At 37.0% G+C, this 15939-nt stretch overlaps 1 protein-coding gene across 1 annotated transcript in view; it reads left to right on the top strand.

Moving 5' to 3' along the window:
- The window catches only part of LOC145693636 (uncharacterized), a 265246-nt gene that overhangs the window by 239350 nt on the left and 9957 nt on the right, over positions 1–15939 (top strand). The window contains exons 6-7 of the mRNA XM_081769816.1: positions 3077–3207; positions 14700–14839. Coding sequence (XP_081625942.1) covers positions 3077–3207; positions 14700–14839 — 271 coding nt within the window. The remainder of the gene's footprint in view (positions 1–3076; positions 3208–14699; positions 14840–15939) is intronic.

Below are 15939 nucleotides of genomic sequence, written 5' to 3'. Positions count from 1 at the left end.
TGAAAATTTTAAAAAATGAAAACTTTAGTTTTACGTCCCACGTTTATGCCGGTTAGGCTAAAGGAGACGATGATGATGAGAAATGAATGAAATGGTGGAATGAAGAAAGTGGGCTGAAACGGCAGAACCCCGAGAAAACCCACGAGCACGGTGTTTGTCCACCACAAAGTCCACACGGCGCGAGCTAGGATCGAACCAGGGACCCCAAGCACCGGAGGTGAATGCTCTACTACTGAGCCACCGCGCACCCTGGACTGAAAATGGAGACACTATACGTCTTAACTTAACTGTTCGTGAAACTTTTCTGTGCTTATTTGCTTTTCTTTAATAATTACTAGACAAATGTACGCAAAATCGAAAGAAAACAATACTCTAGGCAGCGATAATCATAATTTTGTTATCAGACAACATCAAAATTGTCTAGAAAACGTACAAGACACATGAGAAACTGGAAACAAAATGTAGCCAAAAAGACAAGGTGAGTGGACTATCCTATGGTTAAAAATTGTTTTGTATTTCAGGGTAACTCTGTACTTTGAACAGAACATTGTTGGATTAGGTTCTTCTCTAAACAGTCTCTTCAGCTTCAGCAGAACCTCTTTCTTAAAATGTCTCGTGTCAATTAGCATTCAAAATTATAACATGCTTCTGGTACAATTTGCACATTTGGATCCATTGTTTTCAATTTAGAACAAAATTAATGTACCATTTATGTATCCATATTCATTTGTGCCAATTTTGTGCAATGTATAGTTGATAATACATTTTCCCCCTCAATATTTTAGTATGCATAATACTGATTTCTGACTCTGACTTCCTTTCTTTTTGACAGGTTTTGTATCTTAAGCCTCAACAAAAATGGCCGCTCGTACAGATGCAAAAGCTATTATTTCCATTTACATACGCAAAACCTGTTAAATCCAAACTATTTTCTTCAATAACGCAATTCACATACTAGTGTGATTATACAGCTTTCGACAGAACAACACTCACATTATTCTTAATTTTTTAATGTTCTCTAGTTTCTAATGTTATTTTACAATTATGACGTGTTTAAACAGTTTTTCTCGATTTGTCACAAATTTTAAAATGTGAATTAAACGGGTTTTGCTATTCGCCTACTCATATATATTCGTATATATCCATGGTCCTAGTAAATACATAAAGGAGTTGGTAATCCTAACTCCTCGAAAATAGTTAATATAATATTAATCTATATATTTTGCATTTCTTAATTCTTTATATACTAGGGAATTTTCTCTTATATAATTTCCCTCTAGTTGAATTTCCACGATTTTTTCTTATTGTCCGCCATTTTAGGCGTAACGAGGATTAGGCCAAACGAGGATCCTTTTTTCGCCTAAAATGGTAGACACAAATCTTATCATTTATCTGTCATAAAAGTGTCAGATAATTGGTTAGGCGAAACGAGGATTAGGCCAAACGTGGCAACACGGTGACAGCAATTCTGAAACAAAGGAATGAAAATAACATGTAGCAATATAGCCAATATAAATTTAGAAACATCCATACTGACTAACAAGAATAATGACCTGTATTGAGTACTGTTCGAAAACGTAATACATGTCTCAATAGCTCGAAAAGTGAATAATTGTGTTAATTCAAATGAATACTTCCAGAAACAAATGAAGTTGAGTATAAATTCCTTTGATGCTGTAGGTAAATAGCTACAGGCAAATGGTTAACGATCTGAACCCAGATATTCACATGGTCAACATCTTGCAATGTTTGGTTTATGTTGAATTTTGAACCGGATCCCACTGAGTGCCCAAAATGCAATTTTGTAATGTTTTAGTACACATATGAGATTACAATCTGGACAATTTTGAACAAATTCACAGGGACATTTCTGTGCGAAATTCAAAATTCAAATTTGAATTTGAATTTTTGAAGTGTTACTTTTTATTGTACAGGTTTTTTTTAACATAGTACAACTTGTAGAGCAATCGTTAAGCTTTCCAATGGCGTTTGCTTCATGTCTCTAGTGCATACGACAATTTTTACTAATCACCGTAACTGAAAAAAACCCTTTCTTTGAAATTTTTGAACAACCTGTATAGGGACACTTTCAGGAGGAGAGAAGTAATATTTGGGATTTTTTCATCTTCCACTGCAATAAAACTCTGCACCAATTTTTACAAGAATCTAAAATCGTCAGGTCAGATTTTGTCATTTCATTGGTTGATTTCACATGGAATGTCTCCAATAAAAAATGCATCTTGTGTTTCTAAACAAGTCGCTCCCAATTGTCAATCTGGACTACTTTCAGTGCCTTTTTTTTCAACACAATGAACTTTGGAAGAAAATATCTCTAATCTGAAACAAAGTTGGAAATATAATTTAGGTGGCTAGCATATAAGAGATACAGTACATAGAAACAAAATTGTTGTTATGTATCTAAATTTCAAAATACGTAATTAAATATCCTTCAGAATAATTATGTAATGGATGCATTAAGAGTAAACATGAAACTTTTCATGTCCAAATCCGAAATTTTTTTGTTGGTGGTAAGTTGTCAGAGTGAGAGAACTTTGTATATCAGTATTAGGTAGTCGAAAGTGTTAAATATTGTGTATAAAGTGATGTATATGCAATTTCCATATTTGTGACTTGAAAAAGTGTTATGCAATAAGCATACATAACAAAAATGGCATGGTAGTATTCTTCCATGTTGAATTAATTAAGAAAAACAAATAAACGAAAACCAACTTGAAATAAATCGTATGTGAACACACATTGAAATTTTGTTTTACGATTTATACATTATAAATTACTAATTTAAAGTTGGTCCCACCACTTTGCAGTAAATTTATAGTGTCTATAACGAGTATGTAAAAACTGCCATGTCCGCCATTTTTCTATACAACGACTACAACACAGCTTGAAATGATGGTTGTTATTGATATGTAATTTAGTGCAAGTTTTACATCTTTTCTCTAATTTCTTCTTGATTGGCTTCTTTTTTGTAGATTTCCTTCGCTGACAGAAGTGAAGTTAGATGTTGAGTAATCATAATGTTAATTCCTAATCCGTTTAACTTCTTTATCTTTTATAGGAATTAGTTATGATACAAATGAAACTCTAACTTCAGAAGAAGGGATCATTGATGAAGCTGTGAAACTGTCCCGGCCACTGACTGAGCATATGAAGTGCGTACTTGTAACTCTAGGAAAATGTGGTGTAGTTGTAAGTATTCTGAATTTTAAGTTTATAATCACTACCAAAAGCGCGCCTGAGGAAATTAGAGTTCTTGAATACATATTCTCGGTCGAACATATTTTTACTGAGCGACTCGATTTCATAACTCTATAAGCAAACCGGGATTTAAAAACAAAAATATCATCCCTTAGAACTAGCATTGGTCGTTTCTGTTATTATAAATGATATTTCACTGGTAACATGTAACTAAATGATCCACCACCAGTAACTTATCATTACAATTAACTCAAGTGACTACACCGTTCGTTGTATAGAAACAACTTTTCGGAAGCGATGAAGCAAAAATAAGACAGAATGGGAAAAGCGGGTTTAGTTTTAGTGCTCCTATGGGCAAAAAGTAGAAAACGTTTCCTGATTTGATATTTTTAAAAAGATTTGCACCAACAGACGTACTTCCATAGTAACACCAGAATCCGTTCTGATCGAGGGCCCACCAAAATTATTCATATCTTCACATATCCAATTGAAATAGAGGCTTTCCTAGTTCAAGGTGTGAAGGTTACAGAACAAAATATATTAATTAGAATAATCAAGGAGCGCCCTGAGACTCAGTTCCCCTGACTTGTTCTAAAATTTAAAAAAAAAAAAAAATGAAAATGCAAGGCAAAGTCAACAAATGTAAGGCAAGAACAATGGTAAAGTTTGGAAAAATAAGATAAATCAAAATCACACAGTGAGAATCGAAACAAATTCAAAAGTATTGAATCCAAACACGCACGGCTATCGAAACGACTGTAGAGTTACCCTTCTGTTGTATTGATACGTAAGGAACCCCTTAGCAACTCTCTTTTATTTTTCACTCTTTTTGGGTCGAAAAATATAGTTTTTTTTTTTTTTTTTTTTTTTTTTTTTTTTTTTTTTTTTTTTTTACTACAAGAACTGCATTTGCCAAGGCACTATTTTGTTCTGAAAGTCAGACTGCATTAGGTAACAAAATAGAAGCTGAATATTCCAAACAACAAACAGCGAGGTGTGTTGGGAATGCTTCAATACTCTTTTTCTTTCGAAGCGTTGCTATCCAAATGACTATTTTAAGGAATTAGAAAATACTCTCAATTCATGCGCTCAATGTTTCGGAGGAGTGTATACCATGATGACAATGAAGTAGAAGTAATGCATGATGGGATTAGTGACATTTTGCATCAGGAAGATCAACGCCAAAGTAGTGGGAGACTTCAACAGCGTAATAGGATAAGGAGCTGCGAATAAGGTAGTGGGGCCATTTGGATTAGGTAGAAGAAAAGAACGGGGTCAAATGCTTATGTCCCTTTCACATTATCCGGCGATTTGCCGGATCCGGTTCCGGCGAATTGCCGGACGAGGTAGAAAGACATTGCAAGCAATGAAGCTCTTCACATATGTCCGGCGGTCGCCAGACATTCATCCGGCGAGTAAAAACAGCCGGATCTCCCTCCTAGAATCCGGCGCGGCAAATCGCCGTGTATAGCCAAGCAGGACATTACAAGCAATGAAGCTCTTCACATATACGAGGCAAACTACCGGATGGATGTTGGGGGAGGAAGCAAGTGTTGCCAGGAAAGAGCAGAAAGTGGCTGTTATAATATGGAAGCGTGTGGTTTTGTGTGTTATGTGGAGTGTGTTTGTGTATGTGGTTATGTTCTAGCCCAGTACATCTGGAGTAATTAACCAAACCTGTATATACAATATATGGGGAAAGATGACATGTAAAATTAATTGAAAACGACCAATACTACCGGTGTCGAAATCAATATAAATTATTATTTTTCTATGCAATAGAAGATTGGGAGATGTCCGTGTAGCACTGGACAAATGACCTTCTATAAATTTGTGGTGACCCAAAATTGAAATATACACTATCAAATATTTCAGCAATACAGTCTTTTGCTATATATTTATGTACTATTTTGCTACGCAAAGCAAGAGAGAATTCATGATGTGATATTTGATAAATATACCGTACTTTATATATTTTATAATTATCTGGCTGTAATTTCTTGAATAGTCCTCTGAATTCAGAGACTAGAGCAGTGCTTTAAAGAGACTTAAGTCAATAGTCGGAACGCTTAAAACAAAAGAATAAACCCGAAATAGTATAATAATAATAATAATAATAATCTAATATAAATAAAATGAAGAGTTTATGTGTCTGTATGTCTTTGTGCGGCCTAGGGACCATACGAGTGGACCGAAAGTTACAAAAATTTGGTCACGGGTACCTTGGTCCAGGCTCCAGATCAAACCGATGCGTTTTATTCAAAATTCGAACCAGGAGGTCTCAGGGGGGTGTTTACCAGGACATGTAAAAGTAGTAGAAAATGACCGATATTAAGTGTCAAATCCATAGTTTTCGCGGTCGCTGAGATCAATGGTAACACTACCATTAGCGATGACTTCAGCCACCATTTGTATGCGGGCCGGGGATCACCAGAGGGGGGGAGGAGAAATTTCGAGACATGTAAAAATAATCGAAAATGACGATATTAATGTCAAATCCATAGCTTTCGGGGTCACTGAGCTCAATGGTGAAACTCAAGATAGCGTTTACTTTCACATTTAGTCCCCATCAGCTAAGGAACTTGGGCCAGAAGATCACTGAGACATGTAAAAAATAATCCACAATGACCAATATTAGTGTGAAATTCACAGCTTTCGCGGTCTGAGATAAATGGTGATACTTTCATTAGCGATTATTTTCAAATTCAGCCACCATTGTATGCGGGCCGGGAGTCACCGGGCTGGAGAATTGCGAGACATGTAAAAATAATCGAAAATGACCAATATTAGTGTCAAATCAATAGTTTTCGCTGTCGCTGAGATGAATGGTGATACTTCCAAGGCGTTGACTTCCAAATACAGCCTCCGTCGACTGAGAGCCAGAGGGTTGTTTTTTCAAAATTGGATCCAGAGGATCACAGAGGCGTTTACTTTCTATGTAAAAGTAGTAGAACATGACAGATGTTAGTGTCACATTCATAGTTTTTGCGGTATCGGCTGAAGACCAGAGGCGATTTTTTCACAATTCGAACCAGGGAGGGGTCTCAGGGGGCGTTTACCGGGACATGTAAAAGTAGTAGAAAATGACCAACATTTGTGTCGAATTCATATTTATCGAGGTCGCTCAGATGTATACTCTCGATAGTGTTTACGTTCAAATTCAGCCCCCATCGGCCTTCCCAATGAAAACACGTACGTTGTTGGATATATATTCACAGAAAATGTATCTAATTTTAAAAATGTTTCTTAATTCTTCTCTCATTATTCAGTTTGTTTACATTGATATTTTATCTGACCCGTGCGAAGAACGGGCATAACAGCTAGTAATAACAATAATAATGCCTACAGACCAGTCTTTGGGGGTCAGTGGCTGAATGTTGGCTTGAGATTCTCGGATAGACCTCAACGGTTGACTCTCCCGAGAGGACTTTAGCCTGGTTTTCTCAGTCACAACAGTTGAATACTGGAACGGTATTTTAAATATCCAGAACCGGGCCGCTATTTTGCCCAAGTTTATCAATTGTGGAAACAGTATAGAAAAATCTCTTCCAAAATACCGCTTCTCTAATAAAAAGTGCACATCTTTTCTGTATGTGGCATGTTCTCTCATTCGGTAACAAACAGGCCCGTATCCACGGGGGGCTAGGGGGGCCAGGCCCCCTAAACTTTGGCTGGCCCCCTAGAAGTTTCACGGTAGGCTTGCAAATGAACTATAATATGGTGATGAAGTATACTATGATTGGGTCGCCCCCCCCCCTAACTTCTACCGGGCCCCCTCTAAATTTTTGGGCTGGCTACGGGCCTGGTAACAAAACGAATAAAATGCATATTATTTTGCATTTGTCCACTGCAAATTCAGCTGTGAATATATGTAAAGTATATTATTGATAAAGGAATTAACTTCTTGTGTTGAGTGTTTCGTCTCGTATATTGTAGTGAAACGTTTTAACATGTTTTTTCTTCAATATCTTATGACTACACGAAATTGACTCAGATCCTTTCTTCAACCATCTATTAAATTACATTAAATTTAACGATATCTATGTGTATAAAAAATACAAATTACTTACCTTAATGTTACAGCCAACATTTCTGGAGGTTGAATACAGTTCCTAAATTTTGAATTCTGCCTTTGCAGCTGGGTCCGTACGCGATCCAACAACTCATCAAAAAATGCGATAGACATACGAAAGTAATTAAAGAATTTTCCTTCGTCTTCCCTTAATTGTGGAAACAGTATAGACAAATCTCCTTCAAGATACCGCTTCTCTAAAAAAGGGTGAACCAATATGTGTCTCTGACGTTTTTTTTCTGCCTGTCTTAACAAGGCGAGTAGAAAACACATTTTGCGTCTGTCCATTACAACCACCACAACACGACAAGAGTCACTGAGTTTTGTTTCTTCAGTTGCACAGCAACCCTGCTCGCATATTTTTCATCCACGGCAAAACGCCGGATAATATGAAAGGGGCCGAAACCGGATCCGGCAAACAGCCGGAACCGGATCCGACAAATCGCCGGATAATGTGAAAGAGGCCTTAGCGATTTCTGCAGGCAGCATGAGCTTGTGGTGATGAACATTTGGTTTAAGAAAAGGAAAACCAAGCTGTTTATGTGGAAATGTCTAGGAGATAAGAAACGCTACCAAATAGATTACATTCTTGTGAAGCAACGTTTCAGGAATAGTGTGCGAGACGTGAAGACACTACCAGGAGCGGAATTGATTCGGACCACAATCTCCTAGTGGTAAATCTGGTTAAAGTCGGTCAAGAAAAACAGGAGGAGAAGTCGAAAATGGAACTTAAAGCGACTAAGAAATATCGACAGCGATGCGAAAGAAGAGATTAAAGAAAAATTCTGTGCAATAGGCGATATGGTTGGCAATGTAGAAAATAGTTGGGGAAAAGTTAAACATATTCTACTAGACACACTCCACAATAACATTGGTAGGATGGGAAGAGCACCGAGAAAACCATGGAAAACTGAAGCGATGTTTAAGAAGATGGAGGGACGCAGAAAGGCAAAAAACACTGACATCAATGAATAGAGAAGGCTGAATAATAAATTGAGAAGAGAGACGAACAAAACCAAAGGAAAGTACATGGAACAGATATGTGAAGAAATAATGAAACTTCAACGGCGCGGCGGATAAGATCTGATGTATCAGAAAGCACAGGAATTAGGAGGAAAAGCTAACAAAAGTATACGAATGTTTGCAATCGAATATCAACAAGATCATGTGATCACTGACCATCAAGGAATCCTTAGAATTTGGGAGGGATACATAAAAGAGCTGTATGATCAGAAGAATCGCCCCAAAGACATTGCGATCGAAGCAGAGGAAGAGGTCGATGATGAAGAAGAAAGACCCAGTATATTGAAAAGTGAAGTAATACAAGCAATCAAAGACATGCGAAGGAGAAAGGCCGCTGGAGACGACGACATACTAGTAGATTTGCTCAAGGGATTAGGAGACAATGCAATAAAAGTACTGACTTCACTTATTAACAAGATCTACCTGAGTAGAGAATGGCCAAAGAATTTTCTTGATGTTACAATGATTGCATTATCCAAGAAAGAGGAAGCAAAGAAGTGCAGCATGATGCAGTGCGATCACAGAACCATTAGCCTTATTTCTCACACTGAAAATATTATTTAGCGCTTACTGAACGGGCGCGGCGGCTGGAAAGTAAGATAGGAGAGATGTTAGAAGATGATCAGTCTGGATTCCGGAAAGGAAAGGCACCAGAGATGCTATTGGGTTGATAAGAATTATATCAGAACGAGTTCTTGATGTGAAGGAAGAGCTATGTTTGTGCTTCATCGACTGGCAAAAAAGCTTTCGACCGAGTCAATTAGACGAAACTTCTGAAAAATACTTAAAGAAATCGGAGTCAACTGGAGAAACCGACGACTCATTCGAAACTTGTAGATAGGACAACGATTGAAGTTGAGCTTGAATGAAGGAGAAAGTAGTAATGTGGAGATCGGAAGAGGAGTCAGGCAAGGATGTAGTATGTCGCCACAATTATTCAACATTTACAATGAATGTTTAATGAAGGAAGCATTAATTGGGGATTGGGGGATTTCAAGATTGAGGGCAGATCATTAACAAGATCAGGTATGCAAATGTTACGGTTATTATAGCTAGAAGCGAAGAAGGACTACAGGATATGATTGACAAAACAGTTGACACCGGAATATGGAACGTAAATCAACATCGAAAAGTCGATAGTCATAAGAATATCTCGAGGGAACGAGCCCTTACAAAACTTGAAGAGGTCGAGAATTTCAATTATCTGGGAAGTATTTTGACAAGTGACGCCTACTGCACCAAAGAGATCAGGTCAAGAATTGCCGTAGCCAAAGAAGCATTCAATAAGAAAAGATCACTCTTAATTAGCAGCCTCAATATTGGACTTAGCAAAAATTTGGTCAAGTGCTATATCTGGAGGATTTTACTGTATGGTTCAGAGACTTGGACATTACGGAAGTTAGAGAAGAAATATTTAGAGAGCTTCGAAATGTAGTATTGGAGGAAAATAGAGAAGATAAAATGGACAAAGAGAGCAAAAAACGAAAATGTTTTAAAACGGATAGAAGAGAAGAGGACATTTCTAGCCAGCATCGTTCGTAGGAAGGTCAAATGGATTGGACACATCTTGCGAAGTAATTGTCTTCTTCATACCGCCATAGAAGGAAATATGGAAGGAAGGCAAGGAATAGGAAGAAGAACACACCTGATCGAAGATTTAAGAAACAGAAGAAAATATTGGGAGTTAAAAGAGGAAGTTGAAGATCGAAAAATTTGGAAGAAACATTTCCAGGCCTAAATCTAAAATTGACAAAAAAAAAAAAAAACTCCTTAGTCCCAGGACCTGCGGAAAGGCAAAATACTTAATAATATTAATAATAGTGAAGCACACTTCTTAATGCTGTTTCTATGTTGATAGGTGATATATGAGACGTGATTTTTTAGTAAGTACCGTTTTAAAATATTAAAAAACAAATGTAATTTTCGTAACAATGTTATTGTTGCATGAAAACCTGTTCCTTAATCTACTTTTCTAGATAGTTTCCACCAATATTAAGGCATTTATCGTATTGTACACACGGAAAAGAAAGTATTTGACGATTGACAAATTTTCTTTTGCCAATAACTCGTGAACAAATGAATTAATTTGGATCTTTTTGTTGTTATCCTTAGAATAGTTATAACTTGACAACTTGCCAAAGTTGGTATTCTAATAGGTTAATTTATTGAGTTATTAGAAAAACAAATTTTGTCAACTTTATTTCGTGACTGTACAACAAGCTTTTGGATACCATTCTCATAGAAGTCTTTCGCCTGATTTGACAACCACTGCAACACGGCCGTTTTGACCTCAACATTGTCGTTGTGGCGCTGAACTTGACACATGAGAAAACTTATCAGATAACGACGAAATTGTAATGTGTTTGTTCTCTTTCACTTTTTCGTTAACTTGCTTACCAACTCTTCAGTAATTACAGAAAGTCGCCCACTTTGTTCCTCTTCATGAACATTCGTATGGCAGTCTGTAAATACTCTAACCTATTTCCGTGCCATTTCATCGCTCATAATGTTTTCTCCATACACTTCACTAATATGGCGATGAATTTCACCCGCTTTCACGCCTTTAGCACTAAGAAAACGGATCACAGTCGGCGGGATTCTCAATCGACGGATGCATTTTAACTATTCACAAGAAAAAAAAAACCGTAAACACGTTCGAATGTTTCCGTAATGGTGTATGGGAGTTCTTAAGTTGACATAACCACAGCAACAGGACATGACGTCACTTAAATTCGTCACTACCCTGGAGCACTTAATGCGCAGTGTATCCATAAGCAAGGCAGCTCTGTTGACAGTATTACTGCTGAGATAATATGCCAAGGTGGATTATAATTTAAGACATACCTGAAATTTGTTCGTATACTGGTGGACAATAAAAAACACATTATGTTGTTACAGCGGTTGTGTGAGTTGCGTTTTACATTCAACAAACGAACAAGATTATACACAAACATTGCACTGAATAATGCGTAAATAATTGCGGCTTGTCCCATCAAAGGCGGGAAGAACGCCGGTTTTTTTTTTTTTTTTTTTTAATCTCATTTCGTGCTGCGCGCTGATACGTGTATCAAGATTGAAATTTCAGGTTTCCTCAGTTATGTTCTATTTTATAAGCGTATTGACATTCATGATATATCAATTTCTTTTAGCACCAAATGAACTCTTGTAGGTTTAGTAAGTGTTTTGGAGTGGCAGAAACGGGATTAAAAATACGTGGACATTTTTAAAATTACAATTTACAGGTAAAAGTTGTTAATTCAGAACAAAAGACAAATGTTTAGGGAATTTATTTATGACGGCGCAGAATATGTAAGTCATCTGTGAACATAAATACAGCAATAAGATGTTGCTTTAATTCTATGAAACTCTCCATAAGGGCATTATTCCAGGGCTGCAAACTAATATACAAGAGACTTGAAATATGACTATTTCGCTGCCTGAACCTATCCTAACCTAACCCGAACTACTGCTACTCTACTACTAGTAGTATACTATTATTACTACTACTACTCAACTATTACCATTACTGCCTTACTATACTACTACTACTACTTCTACTAGCCTATTATTATACTATCATTGCTACTACCAGGGCCGAAACCAGCCACAAGGGTTTGGGAGGACCGTGAATATTTACGGGGGACCAAGTCTTTAAAATTATCTTATAAATATCTAAATTGTGTTTTTTGTATTAATAATAAAATTTTGTATTGAAGTCTGGAGGGGCCACAAAAAGTTTAGGGACCTGGCCCCCCTCTGGTTGCGGGCCTGGCTACTACTAAACTACTACTCTACTACTACTGCCTTACTACTACTATACTATCATTACTACTATTACTACTACTAAGTGTGCACCCATAATTTTTTTTAATGTAATTTTTGAACATTTTGAACAATTATCTCTTGTAGCGCCCCTGAATTTTACCTGTTCCTGGTGGATCACTGGCATGCGCCAACACATGTACAGTCTAGAAGGCGTGATGACGCTATTTTCACCGAGAAATGTGGGTTTCAAACTAATATGAATTTGTCCACGTATTATTGATCTGAACTGCGGAAACTGCTCTATCCCAATTTAAGGATGCACATTAACACCGATGTAATAAAGTAATTATGCAGCCTATACCTAAGCTACACGAGGTTTACGTTTACGCACCCACCGTTTCAACTTTTGAAGTATTTCGTTTTATTAGCTTATCGACGTCGACCATACCCTAGACGCCGCATGGACAAAGTCGCACATAGTACGAACTATTCGCAAAATCAAAGTAGGCGAATCACTTATCGACAATTTTCGCATTTATTACTGCCTTAAAATGGGGAGGTCCTTAAGTGACATGAATCCCCGCCTATATCTGTGTTTCCGCCTATATCTGTGAGCGTTGTGGATTACACGCACAACATTTAATGGATTTATCAAGAAATACTGAACCCACAGGTTCAGCACACACATAACTGCATTACTTATGAATAAGGACGCCCATCAAGGGGGGCAAGGTGGGGCGCTCACCCCCTAAGAGGAAATTGTTCTTGGGAATACTGAAAACCCAATAGAATTTTTACATTTCTTACAGCAAAATTTGAAACTATGTTTGGAACGTCCCTTATACTTGCCCCCCTTGGAAACCCCAACATGGGCACCCTTGCTTATTAACTGCACACTAAGAAAAATCCGTTCTCCGGACAGCGGTATATTATACAAATATACGAAAGAAAGAAGTTGTTTCTCTAATCTTGGCCTCCCTCTTTCCATCTTTCTCTTACTCTTTATGGGCCCGGGTCGTTAGTTACACCTTTGATTCCGTTCCATACATGACAAATGAATTAAGGGGGCAAAATTGACAAATATCAAAACCATACGAATAAACATTACTTCTAGGGCCTCTAATAGAAACTTTTTTATTGAAGTGGGCCCACGACTCATTTTTGTTTTATTTATCTTTTATGTGTTGTTTTGTTTATGTAATATAGTGGACATATTCGATGCTTCATTTATAATTTCATGTTCGTATCGTATACGGAGTAAGAAGATGTTGTCTTAAAATGGGTCCCCTCGAACGGCGGGGAGCTTCCTTGGGGAAGCATTTGCCCTCTCCCTTCTCAAGTTACGGCCCTGTCACTTATCACATACTAGGCTGGTAGCCAGCCCAAAAATCTAGGGGAAGCCCGGTAAAAGTTTGGGAGGGAGTCCCGATCCAAACGTATTATAGTTAATCATCATATTATAGCTCAGCGTACAAATTTTCGACTAGAAATTGGCAATTAGAAATTTAGAGCTGGCGACCAGCGTTCAGTAAGAATGCATTCTGCCTGAACTCACAGGACAGCGCATTTTCTGTTTCGTAAGAAAATAATTGTCACTGAGTGAGAGAAAACACGGAATGTGAAGTCTTTCTTTGTCAAACCAAAGGCCGTTTGGGGGGGGGGAATCTCAATTTGTACGTGAGAGATACTGGCTCCCATTATTTTTGGATTGGCGAGTGCGTCTGACTTTGAAATTTTTCACCCTGTTATAGTTCATTTGCAAGCGTACTGTGAAAATTTTAGGGGACCAGTACCGTAAAAATTTAGAGGGGCCCGCCCCCCTAGACCCCATGGATAAGGGCCTGTCACATATTAATATGATGTAGACCTATCATTAATTTTTATGTCAATTATATATTGTGGATCTCCAAATTTTTTGAGGCAACAAATCTTTCGCGGAGCACATCATCAAATATCGCGTGTGGAAATGCTATGTTTTCATACAAATATACAAATATCTCTTTAAGTATATTACTTCATTAACAGATAATCATTTTTAAACATATTTTCTTTACCGGTCTGTTACTCTAGTATAAAATTAATAAGTTGCCACCAAATCAGTTGCAAACACTGCTCAACTTACTATCACATTTAGTGACGTCATATTGTGTGGTGCTCTGGTTTTGTCAACTTAAGATCTCCCAATGGTGTATGTGGCTTGCCAACAGATGCAAGTACACAGCGCGTATGCGTGGGATGCCAACTACAGCTCTATAAAAAGTCGAATTTCAAAACGGAACTTACTTTTAAAATCACGCCTCGTACATCTTTGACTCTTATATAACTAAGTTCCTAAACATTGCTCTTCCTCTGTTGAATGAATATATTTTATTTGTAAATTTTCGAAAGAATGGCACCAAAATTCTTAATCTGCACCTGTAATATGATGTTAATAACATCACAAATATAAAGCTTAATTGGGCAATAGAGCTCTTGATATTAGCTCATAATCCTTTGCTTTATATATAATATGGATATTTCTGTGTTATAACTGAAAATGTTAAGGGAAATGCAGTCCTATTTATGTTATTTAATTTAAATAAGTTACTTACTTTAACAATTATTTATATTATTATTATTACAGATAGTAAGGAAAGGTAGTCCAAATGAAGCCTTTTTCGAGAACGGGAAGCTTTTAACTCAAATAGGGAATGCATCATCAGCTCGTTTATATCGACCTCCGTCGCTTGTAAAAGTATTAAATGTATCTGGTGCAGGAGATTGGTAAGTTAAGTTATACACAGTTTAATGCAGGGTAAACCAGAAACATGTTCGATCTCGTTTGATTGTATGATAAGCTACTTTATATGTTGACCTGTATATGGAGCGGTAACTATCTCCAATAAAACTTAGTGAGTTTGTCCCAATAATGTGTGTTCTTGTTTCTAGCTAATTCCTTTAAAATAACGCACTGTCAGTTTCACTCCGAACACCCTGTTTATATATAATCTGTAGGCAGGAACAAAAACGAGATCATTATATTTCCAATCGAAGATAGTGGCGCCACAAGGCAGTATTACTCAACGCCATCTCTTATCGGTTCCAGGAATTGTTAGGAAAACCATGTGCTACTTCATAATTTTCCGTAGATTAGCATATTTTTCCCCTTGTTCCAATGGGTAGGTAATATGAGAAAATGGGTGCAAATAGCCTTAGCATTCTTAATTTATTTGATGTTAATAAAGCTATTAAAGTAGTAAGTAGTGGATCAAAACAAATAGCTAAATCAACACAATTCACTTCACTTAGCAAATAACAATAATATGCAAGGTTTTGTTATTTTGAAGTGAAGAGGTGTATCGGAATGGATTTTGTCCGCAAATTCCGAAATTGGCCTTCAAAATGTCATATTGCGTCGTTTTTTTTTTTTTTTCAGAAATCACGAAAATGTAAAAATTGAAAAGTATGTAGGCCCTATTTTTAAAAAATTGATTTTGATACATGGCAACGTTTGTAACATGTTCAATAGCATTCTAGGTAGACGGAATGATTGTGTAAGGCCATAAATATGTATTTTAAAGCATACATAACTAACATTCACCGCTGGGCTTCACATGAAACTTCCTCTTTTTGGATTTTCTTCGGTGTTCTTCCGTATTACAGTATCTTTTTAATATCCAACAATAGTCAGCCATCATATGGACACTCCACCTTCCCTGGTATCTCTTTTCCATCACTTTTATGTCCTGATGGAAACGCTCACCAAGTTCTTCCGTAAAATCACCAAGATTGTCAGAAAAGTTATTTAGATGAGCATGAAGAAAGTGTACTGTCACGCTCATGTTGCAGCCAAGCAGTATATAAGATTCCAGCATCTCGTCGAC

Source organism: Thermobia domestica, chromosome 8 (genome assembly GCF_964235325.1).
Source record: "Thermobia domestica chromosome 8, izTheDome1.hap1.1, whole genome shotgun sequence".
Taxonomy (NCBI): Eukaryota; Metazoa; Arthropoda; class Insecta; order Zygentoma; family Lepismatidae; genus Thermobia; species Thermobia domestica.
This window is presented reverse-complemented; position numbering and strand designations above follow the sequence as displayed.